The sequence below is a fragment of the Chlorocebus sabaeus genome, chromosome X (genome assembly GCF_047675955.1).
Source record: "Chlorocebus sabaeus isolate Y175 chromosome X, mChlSab1.0.hap1, whole genome shotgun sequence".
NCBI lineage: Eukaryota > Metazoa > Chordata > Mammalia > Primates > Cercopithecidae > Chlorocebus > Chlorocebus sabaeus.
Genome location: NC_132933.1, coordinates 814,039 through 835,327, shown reverse-complemented (window position 1 = coordinate 835,327; position 21,289 = coordinate 814,039). Strand labels below are relative to the sequence as shown.

Below are 21,289 nucleotides of genomic sequence, written 5' to 3'. Positions count from 1 at the left end.
TGCATTTCTCTGATGGCCAGTGATGATGAGCATTTTTTCATGTGTCTGTTGGCCGTATGAATGTCTTCTTTTGAGAAATGTCTGTTCATATCCTTTGCCCACTTTTTGATGGGGTTGTTTGTTTTTTTCTTGTAAATTTGTTTGAGTTCTTTGTAGGTTCTGGATATTAGCCCTTTGTCAGATGAGTAGATTGCAAAAATTTTCTCCCATTCTGTAGGTTGCCTGTTCACTCTGATGGTAGTTTCTTTTGCTGTGCAGAAGCTCTTTAGTTTAATGAGATCCCATTTGTCAATTTTGGCTTTTGCTGCCGTTGCTTTTGGTGTTTTAGACATGAAGTCTTTGCCCATGCCTATGTCCTGAATGGTACTACCTAGGTTTTCCTCTAGGATTTTTATGGTATTAGGTCTAACATTTAAGTCTCTAATCCATCTTGAATTAATTTTCGTATAAGGAGTAAGGAAAGGATCCAGTTTCAGCTTTCTACTTATGGCTAGCCAATTTTCCCAGCACCATTTATTAAATAGGGAATCCTTTCCCCATTTCTTGTTTCTCTCAGGTTTGTCAAAGATCAGATGGCTGTAGATGTGTGGTATTATTTCTGAGGACTCTGTTCTGTTCCATTGGTCTATATCTCTGTTTTGGTACCAGTACCATGCTGTTTTGGTTACTGTAGCCTTGTAGTATAGTTTGAAGTCAGGTAGCGTGATGCCTCCAGCTTTGTTCTTTTGACTTAGGATTGTCTTGGAGATGCGGGCTCTTTTTTGGTTCCATATGAACTTTAAAGCAGTTTTTTCCAATTCTGTGAAGAAGCTCATTGGTAGCTTGATGGGGATGGCATTGAATCTATAAATTACCTTGGGCAGTATGGCCATTTTCACGATATTGATTCTTCCTATCCATGAGCATGGTATGTTCTTCCATTTGTTTGTGTCCTCTTTGATTTCACTGAGCAGTGGTTTGTAGTTCTCCTTGAAGAGGTCCTTTACATCCCTTGTAAGTTGGATTCCTAGGTATTTTATTCTCTTTGAAGCAATTGTGAATGGAAGTTCATTCCTGATTTGGCTCTCTGTTTGACTGTCACTGGTGTATAAGAATGCTTGTGATTTTTGCACATTAATTTTGTATCCTGAGACTTTGCTGAAGTTGCTTATCAGCTTAAGGAGATTTTGGGCTGAGACAATGGGGTTTTCTAAATATACAATCATGTCGTCTGCAAACAGGGACAATTTGACTTCTTCTTTTCCTAACTGAATCCCCTTGATTTCTTTCTCTTGCCTGATTGCCCTAGCCAGAACTTCCAACACTATGTTGAATAGGAGTGGTGAGAGAGGGCATCCCTGTCTTGTGCCAGTTTTCAAAGGGAATTTTTCCAGTTTTTGCCCATTCAGTATGATATTGGCTGTGGGTTTGTCATAAATAGCTCTTATTATTTTGAGGTACGTTCCATCAATACCGAATTTATTGAGCGTTTTTAGCATGAAGGGCTGTTGAATTTTGTCAAAAGCCTTTTCTGCATCTATTGAGATAACGATGTGGTTCTTGTCTTTGGTTCTGTTTATATGCTGGATTATGTTTATTGATTTGCGAATGTTGAACCAGCCTTGCATCCCAGGGATGAAGCCCACTTGATCATGGTGGATAAGCTTTTTGATGTGCTGCTGAATCCGGTTTGCCAGTATTTTATTGAGGATTTGTGCATCGATGTTCATCAGGGATATTGGTCTAAAATTCTCTTTTTTTGTTGTGTCTCTGCCAGGCTTTGGTATCAGGATGATGTTGGCCTCATAAAATGAGTTAGGGAGGATTCCCTCTTTTTCTATTGATTGGAATAGTTTCAGAAGGAATGGTACCAGCTCCTCCTTGTACCTCTGGTAGAATTCAGCTGTGAATCCATCTGGTCCTGGACTTTTTTTGGTTGGTAGGCTATTAATTATTGCCTCAATTTCAGAGCCTACTATTGGTCTATTCAGGGATTCAACTTCTTCCTGGTTTAGTCTTGGAAGAGTGTAAGTGTCCAGGAAATTCTCCATTTCTTCTAGATTTTCCAGTTTATTTGCGTAGAGGTGTTTATAGTATTCTCTGATGGTAGTTTGTATTTCTGTGGGGTCGGTGGTGATATCCCCTTTATCATTTTTAATTGCGTCGATTTGATTCTTCTCTCTTTTCTTCTTTATTAGTCTTGCTAGCGGTCTGTCAATTTTGTTGATCTTTTCAAAAAACCAACTCCTGGATTCATTGATTTTTTGGAGGGTTTTTTGTGTCTCTATCTCCTTCAGTTCTGCTCTGATCTTAGTTTATTTCTTGCCTTCTGCTAGCTTTCGAATGTGTTTGCTCTTGCTTCTCTAGTTCTTTTAATTGCGATGTTAGAGTGTCAATTTTAGATCTTTCCTGCTTTCTCTTGTGGGCATTTAGTGCTATAAATTTCCCTCTACACACTGCTTTAAATGTGTCCCAGAGATTCTGGTATGTTGTATCTTTGTTCTCATTGGTTTCAAAGAACATCTTTATTTCTGCCTTCATTTCGTTATGTACCCAGTAGTCATTCAGGAGCAGGTTGTTCAGTTTCCATGTAGTTGAGCGGTTTTGATTGAGTTTCTTAGTCCTGAGTTCTAATTTGATTGCACTGTGGTCTGAGAGACAGTTTGTTATAATTTCTGTTCTTGTACATTTGCTGAGGAGTGCTTTACTTCCAATTACGTGGTCAATTTTGGAGTAAGTACGATGTGGTGCTGAGAAGAATGTATATTCTGTTGATTTGGGGTGGAGAGTTCTATAGATGTCTATTAGGTCTGCTTGCTGCAGAGATGAGTTCAATTCCTGGATATCCTTGTTAACTTTCTGTCTCGTTGATCTGTCTAATGTTGACAGTGGAGTGTTGAAGTCTCCCATTATTATTGTATGGGAGTCTAAGTCTCTTTGTAAGTCTCTAAGGACTTGCTTTATGAATCTGGGTGCTCCTGTATTGGGTGCATATATATTTAGGATAGTTAGCTCTTCCTGTTGAATTGATCCCTTTACCATTATGTAATGGCCTTCTTTGTCTCTTTTGATCTTTGATGGTTTAAAGTCTGTTTTATCGGAGACTAGTATTGCAACCCCCGCTTTTTTTTGTTCTCCATTTGCTTGGTAAATCTTCCTCCATCCCTTTATTTTGAGCCTATGTATGTCTCTGCGTGTGAGATGGGTCTCCTGAATACAGCAGACTGATGGATCTTGACTCTTTATCCAGTTTGCCAGTCTGTGTCTTTTAATTGGAGCATTTAGTCCATTTACATTTAAGGTTAAGATTGTTATGTGTGAACTTGATCCTGCCATTATGATATTAACTGGTTATTTTGCTCGTTAGTTGATGCTGTTTCTTCCTAGCCTTGATGGTCTTTACATTTTGGCATGGTTTTGCAATGGCTGGTACCGGTTGTTCCTTTCCATGTTTAGTGCTTCCTTCAGGGTCTCTTGTAAGGCAGGCCTAGTGGTGACAAAATCTCTAAGCATTTGCTTATCTGTAAAGGATTTTATTTCTCCTTCACTTATGAAACTTAGTTTGGCTGGATATAAAATTCTGGGTTTAAAATTCTTTTCTTTAAGAATGTTGAATATTGGCCCCCACTCTCTTCTGGCTTGAAGAGTTTCTGCCGAGAGATCTGCTGTTAGTCTGATGGGCTTCCCTTTGTGGGTAACCCGACCTTTCTCTCTGGCTGCCCTTAAGATTTTTTCCTTCATTTCAACTTTGGTGAATCTGGCAATTATGTGTCTTGGAGTTGCTCTTCTCGAGGAGTATCTTTGTGGCGTTCTCTGTATTTCCTGGATTTGAATGTTGGCCTGCCCTACTAGGTTGGGGAAGTTCTCCTGGATGATATCCTGAAGAGTGTTTTCCAACTTGGTTCCATTTTCCCCCTCACTTTCAGGCACCCCAATCAGACGTAGATTTGGTCTTTTGACATAATCCCATATTTCTTGCAGGCTTTGTTCATTTCTTTTTCTTCTTTTTTCTTTTGGTTTCTCTTCTTGCTTCATTTCATTCATTTGATCCTCCATCGCTGACATTCTTTCTTCCAGTTGATCGAGTCGGTTACTGAAGCTTGTGCATTTGTCACGTATTTCTCATGCCATGGTTTTCGTCTCTTTCATTTCGTTTGTGAGCTTCTCTGCATTAATTACTCTAGCCATCAATTCTTCCACTTTTTTTTCAAGATTTTTAGTTTCTTTGCGCTGGGTACGTAATTCCTCCTTTAGCTCTGAGAAATTTGATGGACTGAAGCCTTCTTCTCTCATGTCGTCAAAGTCATTCTCCGTCCAGCTTTGATCCGTTGCTGGCGATGAGCTGCGCTTCTTTGCCGGGGGAGATGCGCTCTTATTTTTTGAATTTCCAGCTTTTCTGCCCTGCTTTTCCCCCATCTTTGTGGTTTTATCTGCCTCTGGTCTTTGATGATGGTGATGTACTGATGGGGTTTTGGTGTAGGTGTCCTTCCTGTTTGATAGCTTTCCTTCTAACAGTCAGGATCCTCAGCTGTAGGTTGTAGCTGTAGGAGATTGCTTGAGGTCCACTCCAGACCCTGTTTGCCTGGGTATCAGCAGCAGAGGCTGCAGAAGATAGAATATTTCTGAACAGCGAGTGTACCTGTCTGATTCTTGCTTTGAAAGCTTCCTCTCAGGGGTGTACTCCACCCTGTGAGGTGTGGGGTGTCAGACTGCCCCTAGTGGGGGATGTCTCCCAGTTAGGCTACTCAGGGGTCAGGGACCCACTTGAGTAGGGAGTCTGTCCCTTCTCAGATCTCAACCTCCGTGTTGGGAGATCCACTGCTCTCTTCAAAGCTGTCAGACAGAGTCGTTTGCGTCTGCAGAGCTGCTGCGTTTGTTATTGTTTACTCTGCCCTGTCCCCAGAGGTGGAGTCTACAGAGACAGGCAGGTTTCCTTGAGCTGCTGTGAGCTCCACCCAGTTCGAGCTTCCCAGCAGCTTTGTTTACCTACTTAAGCCTCAGCAATGGCGGGCGCCCCTCCCCCAGCCTCACTGCTGCCTTGCCGGTAGATCACAGACTGCTGTGCTAGCAATGAGGGAGGCTCCGTGGGTGTGGGACACTCCCGGCCAGGTGTGGGATATGATCTCCTGGTGTGCCTGTTTGCTTAAAGCGCAGTTTTGGGTTGGGAGTTACCCGATTTTCCAGGTGTTGTGTGTCTCAGTTTCCCTGGCTAGGAAAAGGGATTCCCTTCCCCCTTGCGCTTTCCAGGTGAGGCGATGCCTCGCCCTGCTTCAGCTCTCGCTGGTCGGGCTGCAGCAGCTGACCAGCACCGATCGTCTGGCACTCCCCAGTGAGATGAACCCAGTACCTCAGTTGAAAATGCAGAAATCACCGGTCTTCTGTGTCGCTCGCGCTGGGAGTTGGAGACTGGAGCTGTTCCTATTCGGCCATCTTGTTCTGCCCCCCCCGATCTTTTGTATTTTTTAGTTTCTATTTTGATTATTTGTGCTCTCATCTGTATTCATTCATTTCTTCTAATAATTTGGGGTTTTGTTTGTTCTTGTTTTTCTAGTTCCATGAGATGCATCATTAGGTTGTTTATTTGATTTTTTTTGGACGTAGACATTTATTGCCATCAACTTTTCTTTAAGGACTACTTTTGCTGTATCCCATAAGTTTTGGCATGTTATGTTTCCATTTTCATTTGTCTCAAGAAATTTTTTAATTTCTCCTTTAATTTCTTCATTGACCCATTGTTTGTTTAGGGGCATGTTCTTTAATTTCCATGTATTTGTACAGTTGTTCCTCCTGTTGTTGATTTATAGTTTTATTCCATTATTGGCAGGAAAAAAATACTTATTTTTAAAAAGTTAGTTAAGACTTGCTTTGTGGCCTAATGTATCATCTCCTGGAGAATGTTCCATGTGCAGTTGAAAAGAATGTGAATTGTGTAGCTGTTGGAAGAAATGTTCTGTGTCTGTTTGCTCCATTTGGTCTACAGTGCAGCTTAAGTCCAGTGTTTCTTTGTTGATATTTTGTCTGGATGATCTCTCCATTGGTGAAAGTGGGATGTTAAAGTCTCCTACTATTATTTCATTGCTGTCTTCATTTCCCCCTTGGTCTATTAATGTTTGCTTTATATTAGGTCAGTGCAAAAGTAATTGTAGTTTTTGCCATTATTTTTAATGAGACTAGAAAATACAAAGATCAAACATTAATATATTTAGATGCTCCAATGTTGAGTGTATATATATTTATGCTTGTTACATTCTCCTTTGTATTAATTTCTTTACTATTATATAATGGCCTTGTCTGTCATTTTTTTTTTTTTTTTTTTGGATGGAGTCTCGCTCTGTTGCCCAGGCTGGAGTGCAGTGGTGCAATCTTGGCTCACTGCAAGCTTTGCCACCCGGGTTCAAATGATTCTCCTGCCTCAGCCTCCTGAGTAGCTGGGACTACAGGCACCTGCCACCATGCTCGCCTAATTTTTGTATTTTTAGTAGAGATGGGGTTTCATCATGTTGGCCAGGTTGGTCTCGAACTCCTGACTTCAGGTGATCCACCCACCTCAGCCTCCCAAAGTGCTGAAATTACAGGCATGAGCCACCACATCTGGCCGTTTGTCTCTTTTTATAGTTTCTGATGTGAAGTCTATTTTATCAGATGTAAGTATAGCTATTCCTGCTTTCTTTTTGTTTATATTTGCATGGAATATCTGTTTCTATCCCTTCACTTTCAGTCTATGTGTGTCCTTACAGGTAAAGTCTTTCTTGTAGGCAGTATATAGTTAGATCTTCTTTTAAAAAAAAATCATTCAGTCACTCTATGTCTTTTAGTTGGAGAATTTAACCCATTTGTATTCAAGGTAATTTTTGATAGGTAAGAACTTGGTAGTGCCATGTTTTTACTCGTTTTCTAGTTGTGTAGATCCTTTGTTCCTTTCTTCCTCTCTTAATATCTTCTCTTGTGGTTAAGTGATTTTTCTATCAGTATGTTTTAATCCCTTGCTTTTTATTTTTAGTGTATCTATTATAAATTTTTTTTGCTTTGTAATTACCATGAGGCTTACACAGAATACCTTATAGTTACAACAAGTTAGTTTGAACTGATAACAACTTAATTTTGATTGCAAGAAAATTTTTTAAAAAAATCTACTCCCAAATTTTGTGTTTTTGATGTCATCATTTACATCTTTTTATATTGCTTATTCTTTAACAGGTTATGGTAATTATTTTTACATGTTTTGTTTTTTAATCTTCCTACTAAGGATATAAGTGATTTATGTTCTATAATTACCATGTTAGAGAATTCTGAATTTGTTGGGATACTTACTTTTACCTGTGGGTTTTATACCTTCATATGTTTTCATGTTACACATTAGGACCTTTTTCTTTCAGTCTGAAAAACTCCCTTTAGCATTTCCTGTACAGCAGATCAGGTTGCAATGAATTTCCTCGGTTTTTTTCTTTTTTCTTTTTGTCTGAAAATGTTTTTATCTCTCTTTCATTTATGAAGGATAATTTTGCTGTGTACAGTATCCTTGGCTGTCAGGTGTTTTTTTTTTTCTCTCATTCTCTCCTGGCTTATAAAGTTTCTGTTGAGAAATTCACTGTTAGTCTGATAGCAGCTCCTTTATAGGTGACTATATGCTTTTCTCTTGCTGTTTTTAAATTTTTCTCTTTGACTTTTGATAAGTTTGACTATAATGTGCCCTGCAGAAGACCTTTTTGCATTGTATTTATTTGGGTATTTTTGAGCCTTCTTTATCTGGATGTGTAAATCTCTTGGTAGACTTGGAAATTTTTTCATCTAATATTTCATTAAATAGGATTTCTAACCTCTTCATTTTCTCTTTATAGTGCCTAACATGTCATGAAATCTTTGGTCATTATTTTTTATTCTTTTTTTCTTTATTTTTGTCTGATTGGGCTATTTCAAAAGATCTGTATTTCAGTTCTGATATTCTTCTGCTTGGTCCAGTCTATTGCTGAACCTTTCAAATGTATTTTATATTTCATTCAATGAATTCTTTGGTTCCAGAATTTTGTTTGGTTCTTTTTTGATATCTATGTCTTTGGTAAATTTCCGTTTCATATCCTTAATTGTTTTTCTGTTCTTTGTATTTTTTTTCTCAGAATTCTCTTGTATCTCACTGAGTTTCTTTAGTATCAAATTTTGGAATTATTTTTCCAGGATTTCATAAATTTTTAAAGAGATGTTGGCCAGTTTACTTAAAAACCAAAGGTCACATATACTGTTCTGTTTGCAAACTATGATTTTTTAATTTTGTGGATACATAGTAGGTGTATATATTTAGGGAACACATGAGATGTTTTGATACAGGCATGTGATGTGAAACAAACACATTATGGAGATGAGGTATTTACACCCTCAAGCACTTATCCTTTGAGTTATTAACAATCCAATTACACTCTTTAAGTTATTTTAAAATGTACAATTAAGTTATTATTAACTATAGTCACTGTGTTGCGCTATAAAATAGCAGGTCTTATTCATTCTTTCTAACTATTTTTTTGCACCCATCTTAAAATTTTTTTATTTGGATCTATTGCTACAGAATTATTGTGCTCCTTTGGAGTGTCATATTTCCTTGATTTTTCATGTTTCCTGTGTCCTTACATTGATAGCTGCACATCTGGTATAATAATCACTTTTTCCAATTTTTAAAATTTGCTTTTATAGGAAAGAACTTTTTCCTGAAGATGTATCTATAGTGTTGCTTGGGTAGAGCACTTTGGTTTTGATTCTGGGTGAATGCAGTAGTCTCTGTATAAGACTCTAAACAGCATTAGTGATATTTGTGATTTTCTCAATGGCTTAGGGTGTGGTTATTAGTGGAGGCTGTGGTGAAGTTTTACTGAGAACTGGGATGCCAGGTAGGCCTGTCTTCAGGCCCCAGTGGTGGCAGCAGTGGGCTGAGCGTGCTTTTCTTTGGTGTACCATGGTGGCATATGATTTTGCACTGGTTTTAGGTCCAGGCAGGTTGATTTGTGGGTCTCCAAGTGGTTTACTTGGGTGCCAGAAATGGTATTGATGGATCACGTGGGTGGGTGGGTTCTCAAGTTCCTGGGCAGCAAAGTGGCATGGTTGATGGCAATCATAGTAATGAAACAACCTTCTGAATCTCAAGCGGTCTGTGCTGGCATTGGTGGTGGCTGCTACGGATTGCATGGGCCAGTCCCCAGACCCTCAAGTGGTGCATGCAATGAGTGCTAACTGTGGCAGTAGTGGCAGGTTGGGTGGGCCTGGCCTCAGACCCCAGGAGGTTCTCAGGAGCTACCAGTGGTGGACAGGGCTAAGTGATCCCTAGGCCCCTGGATGATATGCTTGGGTACTAGGGGCAGGAAGAGCTGGGCTAGGTGAACCTGCCCTCAGGCTCCTTGGTGGTGTGTGAGGTGCTGGTTGTGCTACGCAGGGGTGGGGTGATACCCAGGTCACTAGCAAAATGCTCAGGTTGGCGTGCAGCAGCAGCTGCACTATGGCCCTGCTCTTGGTGAAGGTAGGGTTGCTTTCTCTGGGAGCAGCTGTAGGCAGGCAGCTTGGAAGCACAAGCTTCACTGGTGTTTTGGCCCCACAGCAGCCTGCAGCAGCAGTGTTGTAGGTAGTGGAATGTGTTCTTGGAATATGTGAAAATGCATGGGCACACCTCTGCTGGGTGGGGCAGGATCACTGCTCGGGGCTCCTGCCTAAGTCACAGCCATTATAGCAGGGCAGGAGGTGTGGGCTGTGCTCTCAAAATGGTGCTGTGCTGCAGCTGCTTGGGAGATTTGCAGAACCCAGCGTGAGCTCTCTGTTGCAATGCCTTCACATGGTCTTTAGGCAACTTCCTATGCTAGTCTCTGCGCTGTCAAGGAATAAGGGGCTCTCCTGCGGCTAGGACTGCAAGAGTCCTTGGTGAAAATGAGGAACACTAAGGGTCTCTTACCCTTTTCCCACATTAGGAAGCTGTTCCAAACTCCCAGCCAATCCCAGGCAAACAGGCCGTATTTCTCTCTCCTCCCTTGCTTTCAATGCTTCCTATCTCTTCTCTGTTGAATTCCAGTGTTCTCTCTTAGATGACCTATTCAAAGTATAATTATCTACTTGCTACTTTGGTTCCTCTCCATGGAAGGGATGAACACTAGATGCATCTAGTCAACCATCCTGGAGCCCCTCCTAATTGTATTTTTGGATAGCCTGTCTTTGAGCTTGCTGATTCTTTCTTCTGCCTGATCAATTCTGTTGTTGATGTCCTGTATTGCGTGTGTCATTTTTTGTTATACTTTTCAGTTCCAGGATTTCTCTCTTACTTTTTTTATTCCTTCAATTTCTCTGTTAAATTTCTTTGACAAATTTCTGAATTGTTTCTCTGTGTTTTATTAAAGTTTGTTGAGTTTTCTTAAAATAGCTATTTTGAATTCTTTGTCTACAAGATCATTCACTTGCATGTCTTTAGGATTAGTCACTGGCACGATTTTTTGTTCATTTGGTGAGGCCATCTTTCTTAGGTTATTCTTATTCTTTGTAGACGTGTGTCCCTGTCTACACATTGAAGAATTAGGTATTTGTTCTCATGTTCAGTCTGGGTTTGTTTGTGACTGCTCTATTTCAGTAAGCTCGTTTAGAAATTGAGTGGGGCTGACTGTAGTGGCTCATACTTGTAATCTAGCACTTTAGGAGGCTGAGGCTGGAGGATTGCTTTAGGTCAGGAGTTCAAGACCAGCCTGAGCAACACAGCAATACCCCAATCTCCATACACACACACACACACACACACAACCAAAATTTAGCTAGGCATAGTGGCACACACCTGTAGTCCCACTCTGGAGGCTGAGGTGGGGAGACCGCGTGAGCCCAGGAGTTCGAGACTGCAGTGAGGTATGATCGCACCACTGCACTTCAACCTAGGCAACAGAGTGAGACCATATCAAAAAGAAAGTGGACTGGCTGTTGTAGTTCCTTTTAGCACTAGACACTAGAGGGCACTCTAAGCCCAGGTTAGACGCAAGTCTCATACTGGCTTTGCTACTAATGCAGCGTCCAGCCTGGATGGGCCCATGGGAATCCACAGAGGGCACCCAGGCCATACGGGAGAGCCGGTGAGGCTCTCAAGTCCAGAGGATCTGGAAACCATGCTTCCCACGGCCTGGTGTGGTATCTCCTCTGGCAGGGATGGAGAGCCACTGCCAAGTTCTGCTTGCTTGCTACCACTAGCCCCGCCCCCTTTCTTTGTACTTAGCTGGCCTCAGGTGGTTCAACCCAGTTGATACTCGCAGTGCTCCCCATAAACTGGTGCAGGAGTGAGTCTCCTACAGAAGGACCTAGGATGGTGGAGAAGCCAAATGTCTGCCTCCGGCTCACTTTTTTTCCGGTGTAAAAATCGTGGGTCCATGGTGACTTTCCGCTTGTGGTACTGCAGTGGCTTGGGGGTGGGGTCTCAGTCATAAAGAACCAATCCCCTTAACTTCCAACTATGGTTTTACTCATCTTTGCAGTCCAAAAGGGCTTCACAGTCTTGCTCATGGGTTCGGGTTTTCTTAACTCTTATGATGGTAATTTCACGCATCAAGTTGTTAAGTTGATGTTTCTGTGAGGAGTTGATTGCTGAAGAGTCCTACTCCACCACTTTGCTCTACCCAGCATGCATTATTTACTTTAGACATCTGGAGATGAAGTCCTGGAAAGAAGACAATAGAAGCCCAAACCCCTCTCCCCAACCTTTATCTAGTAGACCACAGTGTCCTTATAATTCAGCAGTCAGCACCTTTTCTGATAAACGCCAAATGGAAGAGATGCATATATAAGGAAGGGTATGTGGGAAGGGGCGTGGGACCAGCCACTCTCCAGGAACCTCCATGTGTTCAGCTACTCAGAAGCTCCTGATGGGCAATTTTAATATGAATATTTATCTTTAAATTCTTATCATTTTTCTATCATTTCTTGATGTTAAAATCTGCTTTAAAATATACAGTTGACTCCTGAACAACACAGGTTTGAACTGCATGAGTCCACTTATATGCAGTTTTTTTTCAATAAATATATTGAAATTTTTTTTGGAAATTTGTGATAATTTGAAAAAACTTTCAGATGAACCACATAGGGGAAAAATATCAAAAAAATTAAGAAAAAGGTATGTTATGAATGCAAAAAATATATGTAGATGGCCGGTTGAGGTGGCTCACACTTATAATCCCAGCACCTTGGGAGGCTGAGACGGGTGGATCACGAGGTCAGGAATTCAAGACCGGCCTGGCAAACGTGGTGAAACCCCATCTCTACTAAAACTACAAAAATTAGGTGGGCGTGATGGTGCACACCTGTAATCCCAGCTACTTGGGAGGCTGGGGCAGGAGAATCACTTGAACCCAGGAGGTGGAGGTTGCAGTGAGCTGAGATCATGCCACTGCACTCCAGCCTGGGCAACAGAGCAAGACTCCATCTCAAATATACATATATGTATGTATATATATATGTTGATACTGGACTATTTTATCATTTATTACCATAAAATATATAAAAATCTATTATAAAAAGTCAAAATTTATAAAAACTTATGTACACAAACCCTTACAACCATACATGGCACCATTCCCAGTTGGGACAAATGTAAACAAATATAAAGATCCAGTATTAAATCATAACTGCATAAAATTAACAGTAGTAGCCATCTCCTACTGTTACTGTGGTGAGCTCAAGTGTTGCAGGCATCCACTTAAAACTCTGCATGATGCTAATAATCTCTCCATAAACTTTGAATGATACTTGGAACCCATATAAAGTGCCACTAGTGATGCTGGAAGTGCTCCCAAGAAGCAGAGAAAGGTCATGACCGTACAAGAAAACACTGAAACACTGAATTGCTTGATATGTACCATAGATTGAGGTCTGCAGCTATGGTTGCCCACCATTTCAGACTAATGATTCAACTTATAGATGATAAACTTATGTTGTCTACAAATACAGTACAGTATTGTAAATGTATTTTCCCCATGCTTTTTAAAATAACATTTTATTTTCTCTAGCTTACTTTATTGAAAAAATACAGTATGTAATACATATACAAAATATTTGTTGTTTATGTTATTGATAAGGCTTCTGATCAACAATAGGTCATTAGTACTTGAATTTGGGGGTAATCAAAAGTTATACATGGATTTTTGACTGTGCAGGGGGTCAGTACCCCAACCCCCACATTGTTCAAGGGTCAACTATATTGTTACTTTATTTTTAAATTTCTTTTTATTGATGTAAAATATACATATATAATTTGCCATCTTTATCATTTTTAAGTGTACAGTTCAGTGGTAATAAATACATTTATATTCTCTTTTTCCCTTCATCATCCCCACCCTCCCCACCCCAGACTATGGTAACCATGATTCTACTCTCTATTTTCGTGAGATCCACTCTTTTAGCTCCCACATGTGAGTGAGAACATGTGGTATTGCCCTCCAGTGCCACCTATGTTGATGCAAATGAAAATATTTCATTCTTTTTTATGGCCAAATAGTATTCCATTGTGTATATATGCCGTGTTTTCTTTATCCAGTCATCCATTGATTACTTAGTTTGATTCCATATTTTGGCTATTGTAAATAGTGCTGCAATAAACATGGGAGTGAAGATATCTCTTTGATATATTGATGTCATTTCTTTTGAATATATATCCAGTAGTGGAATTGCTGGATCATATGGTAGTTCTCTTTTTTTTGGAACCTCAATACTATTGTCTATAGTATTGAGTACAGCATTAGTGGCTATACTGATTTATATTCCCATTAACTGTGTACAAGGGTTCCCCTTTCTCCACATCCTTACCAGCATCTGTTATTGCCTGTCTTTTTGATGCAAGCCATTTTAACTGAGAGCACGTTTTCATATACCTGTTTGCCATTAGTATATCTCTTTTGAAACATATCTGTTTAGATCTTTTACCCATTTTTAATCAGAGTATTTGTTGTATTGCCATTGAGTTGTTTGAGCTCTTCATATATTCTGGTTATTAATCCCTTGTCAGATAGATAGTTTGAAAATATTTTTCCCATTCTGTGGGTTGTCTCTTTACTTTGTTCATTGTTTCTTTTACTGTGCAGAAGATTTTTAGCTTGATATAATTCCAATATTTGCTTTGATTGTCCGTGCTTTTGAGGTCTTACCCAAAAAAATCCTTGGCCAGGTCAGTGGCCTAGAGCATTTCCCCAGTATTTTCTTCTAATAGTTTCATGTCTTAGATTTAAGTCTTTAATCCATTTTTATTTGATTTTGTGTATGGTAAGATATAAAGGTCTAGTTTTATTCTGCATATAGTTATTCAATTTTTCCAGTACTATTTATTGAAAAGATTGTTCTTTCCTTAATATATGTTCTTTGCGCCTTTGTTGAACATGAGTTAGTTGTAAATGTGTGGACTTATATCTGTGTTCTCTATTCTGTTCCACTGGTCTATGTATCTATTTTTATGCCAATGCCATGCTATTTTGATTACCATAGCTGAGTAGTAAATTTTGATATCAGGTAGTGTGATACGTCCAGCTTCGCTCTTTTTGCTCAGGATTGCTTTAGCTATTTGGGGTCTTTTGTGGTTCCATATAAGTCTTAGGATCCTTTTTTCTATGAAGAATGTCATTGGTATTTTGACAAGGATTGCACTGAATCTGTAAATTGCTTTCGGTAGCATTGTCATTTTAACAATATTAATTATTCCAATCCATGAGCATGGAATATATTTTAATTTTGTGTATGTCCTCTTCTATTTCTTTCATCAGAGCTTTGTAGTTTTCCTTGAATAGATCTTTTATGTCTTTGGTTAGATTGATTCCCAGGTATTTTATATTTTTATAGCCAATAAATAGTTTTATTGATTTCTTTTTCAGATATTGGCTGCTGGCATATATAAATGCTACTGATTTTGGTGTATTGATTTTGTATCCTGCAACTTTACTAAATTTATCATTTTGAACAGTTTTTTGGTGGAGTCTTTAGGTTTTTCTAGATCATGTTGTCTGCAAGCAAGGCTAATTTGACTTCTTCCTTTCCAATTCGGATGCCCTTTATTTCTTTTTCTTGCCTAACTGCTCTGTCCAGGACTTCCACTATTATGCTGAGTATGGTGAAAGTAGGCATCCTTCTGTTGTATGAGTCTTTAGAGGAAAGGCTTTTGATTTTTTCCACATTCAGTATGTTAGCCATGGGTCTGTCATTAATGGCCTTTATTATTTTGAGGTGTGTTCCCTCTATATCCATGTTGATGAAGGTTTTTATCATAAAGGGATATTGAATTTTGTCAAATGGCCTTTTAGAATCGAATGAAATAATCAGCTTGTAATCCCAACACTTAGGGAGGCAGAGGCGGGTGGATCACTTGAGGTCAGGAGTTCAAGACCAGCCTGGCCAACATGGTGAAACCCTGTCTCTACTAAAAATACAAAAGTTAGCTGGGCATGGTGGCTCACACACCTGTAATTCCAGCTACTCGGGAGGCTGAGGTACGAGAATATCCTTGATGAACAGCGAAGCGAAAATTCTCAATAAAATACTGGCAAACCAAATCCAGCAGCACATCAAAAAGCTTATCCACAACAATCAAGTCTGCTTCATCCATGGAATGCAAGACTGGTTCAACATACGCAAATCAATAAACGTAATCCATCACATAAAGAGAACAAACGACAAAAACCACATGATTATCTCAATAGATGCAGAAAAGGCCTTCGATAAAATTCAACACCCCTTCATGCTAAAAACTCTCAATAAACTAGGTATCGATGGAACATACCTCAAAATAATAAGAGCTGTTTATGACAAACTCACAGCCAATATCATGCTGAATGGGCAAAAACTGGAAGCATTCTCTTTGAAAACCAGCACCAGACAAGGATGCCCTCTCTCACCACTCCTATTCAACATAGTATTAGAAGTTCTGGCCAGGGCAATCAGGTAACAGAAAGAAATAAAGGGTATTCAAATGGGAAAAGAGGAAGTCAAATTGTCTCCCTTTGCAGATGACATGATTGTATATTTAGAAAACCCCATCATCTCAGCCCAAAATCTCCTTAAGCTGATAAGCAACTTCAGCAAAGTCTCAGGATACAAAATCAATGTGCAAAAATCATAAGCATCCCTATACACCAATAACAGACAAACAGAGAGCCAAATCATGAGTGAACTCCCATTCACAATTGCTACAAAGAGAATAAAATACCTAGGAATACAACTTACAAGGGATGTGAAGGACCTCTTCAAGGAGAACTACAAACCACTGCTCGACGAAATAAAAGAGGACACAAGCAAATGGAAGAGCATTCCATGCTCATGGATAGGAAGAATCAGTATCATGAAAATGGCCATACTGCCCAAAGTAATTTATAGATTCAATGCTATCCCCATCAAGCTACCACTGACTTTCTTCACAGAATTGGAAAAACCTACTTTAAACTTCATATGGAACCAAAAAAGAGCCTGCATAGCCAAGACAATTCTGGGCAAGAAGAACAAAGCTGGAGGCATCATGCTATCTGACTTCAAACTATACTACAAGGCTACAGTAACCAAAACAACATGGTACTGGTACCAAAACAGATATATAGACCAATGGAACAGAATGGAGGCCTCAGAAATAACACCACACAGCTACAACCATCTGATCTTTGACAAAGCTGACACAAACAAGCAATGGGGAAAAGATTCCCTATATAATAAATGGTGTTGGAAAAACTGGCTAGCCATATGCAGAGAACTGAAACTGGACCCTTTCCTTATACCTTATACAAAAATCAACTCAAGATGGATCAAATATTTAAATGTAAGACCTAGGACCATAAATATCCTAGAAGGAAACCTGGGTAATACCATTCAGGACATAGGCATTGGCAAAGACTTCACGTCTAAAACAACAAAAATAATGGCAACAAAAGCTAAAATTGACAAATGGGATCTAATCAAGCTAAGGAGCTTCTGCACAGCAAAAGAAACCATCATCAGAGTGAACAGGCAACCTACAGAATGGGAGAAAATTTTTGCAATCTATCCATCTGACAAAGGGCTAATATCCAGAATCTACAAAGAACTTAAATAACCTTTACAAGAAAAAAAAACAACCCCATCAAAAAATGGGCAAAAGATATGAACAGACACTTCTCAAAAGAAGACATTTATGCAGCCAACAGACATATGAAAAAATGCTCATCATCACTGGTCATTAGAGAAACGCAAATCAAAACCACAATGAGATACCATCTCACACCAGTTAGAATGGCAATCGCTAAAAAGTCAGGAAACAACAGATGCTAGAGAGGTTGTGGAAAAATAGGAACACTTTTATACTGTTGGTGGGAGTGTAAATTAATTCAACCATTGTGGGAGACAGTGTGACAATTCCTCAAGGATCCAGAACTAGAAATAATATTTGACCCAGTAATCCCATTACTGGGTATATACCCAAAGGATTATAAATCATTCTACAATAAAGACACATGCACACGTATGTTTATTGCGGCACTATTCACAATAGCAAAGACTTGGAACCAACCCAAATGACCATCAATGATAGACTGGATTAAGAAAATGTGACACATATACACCATGGAATACTATACAGCCATAAAAAAGGATGAGTTCATGTCCTTTGCAGGGACATGGATGAAGCTGGAAACCATCATTCTCAGCAAACTATCACAAGATCAGAAAACCAAACACTGCATTTTCTAACTCATAAGTGGGAGTTGAACAATAAGAACACATGGATACAGGGAGGGGAAGAGCATACACTGGGGTCTGTGGGTGTTGGGGGGCTAGGGGAGGGATAACATTAGGAGAAATACCTAATGTAGGTGACAGGTTGATGGGTGCAGGAAACCACCATGACACGTGTATACCTATGTAACAAAATTGCACATTCTGCACATGTAACCCAGAACTTTAAGTATAATAATAATAATAATAATAATAATAATAAAATTTACTTCTTAATTTCTTCATTGACCCATTGGCCGTTTAAGAGCATGTTGCTTAATTTCTGTGTTTTTATGTATTTTCTGAGGTTCCTCTTGTTATTAATTTTTAGTTTTATTCCATTGTGGTCAGAAAAGATACTTGATACAATTTCTGTTTTTTGAATTTGTACAGACTTGTTTTGGGGCCTTGGGTATGGTATATTCTGGAAAATGTTTTATGTCCTGATGAAAAGAATGTGTATTCTGCAGCAGTTAAGTAAAATGTTCAGTAAATGTCAGTTAGGACTATTAGATCCAGTGTGTAGTTTAACTCCATTGTTTCTTTATTGATTTTCTGTATGGATGATCTGCCCATTAGTGAGACTGGGGTGTTAAAGTCCCATACTATTATTGTATTGCAATCTGTCTCTCCCTTTAGATCTATTAATGATTGCTTTATATACTTGGGAGTTCCTGTTTTGGGTGTATAGATATTTATAACTATTATATCCTCTTGGCCGGACGTGGTGGCTCATGCCTGTAATTCCAGCACTTTGGGAGGCTGAGGCGGACAGATCACAAGGTCAGGAGATCGAGACCATCCTGGCTAATACGGTGAAACCCCATCTCTACTAAAAATACAAAAATTTACATATTTGTATATTACCTATATCCTAACAGGCTGCTGTAGCTATTATAGTTGTTGATAGATGTATACTTTGGGCTTCATACTACAGTTATGAGTGGATTGCACACCACAAATACAGTAATAGAGTATTCTGAGTGTGCCCATGTATTTAATTTTACTAGTTGGTAAAATTAAATTAAACCAGGTTTTATACTTGAAAAGTTTTCTTTTGCACATTAGTATTCTTTTTTTTTCAGATTGTAGAACTCTCTAGCATTTCTTGCAAGATGAGTCCAGTGTTTGAGTTCACTGATTCTTTCCTCTGCTTGATCCTCTAATGATCTACTCAGTTCATCAAATGCAGTCATCAGTTTCAAGATGTGTTTTTTTTATTGTTTCAATCTCTATGTTAAATTTCTCTGAGAAATTTTTGAATCAATTTTCTGTGTTATCTTAGGTATCTTTGAATTTCCTTAAAATTGCTACTTTGAATTATTGATCAGAGAGTTCACAAATCACCATCTCATTAGGGTTAGTCACTGGGTTTTTGCTTTGTCTTTTTGGGAAGCTCATGATTGCCTGTTTGCTATTGTTTCTTGTGGATATACATCTATGTGTTTACATTGAAGGATTAGCTATTTATTTCAGTTTTCTCTGACTTGTTTTTGTTTTATTGGATACATTTGCTTAGTGAATCTTCACTGCTAGTTCACTGTCCTTTATTTTGGCTCTAGGTGGCACCTAAGTCCAGGTTCACCTCAGGTCTAGTTTTGTTTTTGTTTTTGTTTTTTTGAGATGGAGTCTGGCTCTGTCGCCCAGGCTGGAGTGCAGTGGCCTGATCTGGGCTCACTGCAAGCTCTGCCTCCCAGGTTCACGCCATTCTCCTGCCTCAGCCTCCTGAGTAGCTGGGACTACAGGCTCCTGCCACCACGCCCGGCTAATTTTTTGTAGTTTTCATAGAGATAGGGTTTCACCATGTTAGCTAGGATGGTCTTGATCTCCTGAACTCATGATCCACCCGCCTCGGCCTCGCAAATGTGCTGGGATTACAGGCGTGAGCCACCGCGCCTGGCCACCTCAGCTTTAGTAAGTGGTCAGAGCCCCGCTTGTCCCAAGTGGGTGAGGTCCCAAAGGTATTATCTTAGCAGTATTGGAAGGCCGGCTAGGCATTCATGCCAAGGTGACCTGTAGGATAAACCTGCTACATTCTGAATTTGCATGTCCTTTGGTCAAGTTATAGAGTAGGATTTCCAGGCCTGGGGATGGTAGTCCTTCCTTCCTCATTTGTCTCTGCCTGTACTCTGGGATATTTCTGCCTTCAGACAGTCATGATGCTTTCTGTGGGTTAAGGCAAGGACAAATCTCCTCCCAGGGAACCCAAGAAGGTGGAGAAGCTGGTTGAACACCTCAATGTCACTTTTTACAGTGTAGAAACCATGAGTTGGGGGAGATTTTCTATACACTTGGTGCCAGGCAGAATAGGAAGAAGGAGAGTCATGGATGTGGAAGTCTGATTGTCAAAGTTTTTGAATTTCTCTGTGGTTCCGGGAACTGTCTCATCCTCACATGTGAGCTCTGGGTTGTTGTTGGTGTAGATATTGGTGCTGTACGTTTGGTTTTGGTTTTCTCTGGGAGGGAGTAAAGCGAGCCTGCCTCTATGCCCCTATTTTAAAACTGGAAATCATTTTATTGTTACTTTATTGATGCAGTATCTTCTTGAATCTTGAAAATAGTAATAAGAGCTTCTGATGAGTTCTGTTCTGAGCAATAGCTCTTTTTATTCTGGGATTATTGTTTTCTTTGTTCATCTTTGCATATCCCTTCAATATTTTAGGCTCTTTTTGAATGTCTGTTCGTCCTTGGTTGCCCACTCACATTTAAGAAAAGGAAAGAAAAATCTGACTGTGGGCTGTATGTACATGGGTAAGCCTTCATTTTCAGGTGACCAAAAGAGGAATTGCCTACTATACATTAAGATCCCCAGAGGCCAGAGATCTTAAAGTATTCAGTGGGTTATATCCTCTGGGATGCAGAGGTGTTTGTGAACTGAAGTACAGAACTCTGGTGCTGAATATGGAAGACCCTGAGGATTGTTGAGCAGATGTATACATACCTGGTAGAGACCTGTTTACATAACCATTGACTGTGTGCATTTTAGGCCAGGTCCGAGCAGATGCATCATCCCTATCCTGCATCAAGGAGTTCTTTGTTTCTGAGTGCCAACTTTTCCCTGATGAGAGAGAAGGCAAAAATAAAGTCAGCTAAGCATGTGTCTCATGAATGACGCCCCTCCCCTTTCTCCTTCCCCACTCCCAGTATGCTCACACCTTAAGCATTTTTGTCAGCAAAGTAGGCACAGAGCACTTATCCTCACAAAGTCAGTGTGAGGGAGGGAGAAGATAATTATCTAAAGGCAGACATCTCTTGCTCGAACTGATTTTCTCTCCCTCTATTTGTCCATGACAATAAATGGGAACAGACAATAATAGAAGACAGAATATTAGTTAGCTTGAGGCATAAGGATTCGATTCTTTTTATTAGCTGACTTATCTAAAAGGAATCTTATGAAAATCATCCTAGGGGCTGGGTGCGGTGGCTCATGCCTGTAATCCTAGCACTTTGGGAGGCTGAGGCAGGTGGATCACTTCAGGTCAGGCATTTGAGAGTACCCTGGCCAACATAGTGAAACCCTATCTCTACTAAAAATACACAGATTAGGTGGGCATGGTGGCATGTGCCTGTAATCTCAGCTACTCAGGAGGCTGAGGCACAG

General features: G+C 39.7%; 1 protein-coding gene across 6 annotated transcripts in view; it reads right to left on the bottom strand.

Annotated features, from left to right (window-relative positions):
- The window catches only part of F8 (coagulation factor VIII), a 218,915-nt gene that overhangs the window by 147,263 nt on the left and 50,363 nt on the right, over positions 1-21,289 (bottom strand). For all 6 annotated transcript variants that reach the window (XR_012091877.1, XM_073013275.1, XM_073013274.1 and 3 more), the window contains one exon: positions 20,630-20,746. Coding sequence is in view for 5 of the 6 variants with exons in the window: in XM_073013275.1 (XP_072869376.1) it covers positions 20,630-20,746 (117 nt within the window). In the remaining variant the exon portion in view is untranslated. The remainder of the gene's footprint in view (positions 1-20,629; positions 20,747-21,289) is intronic.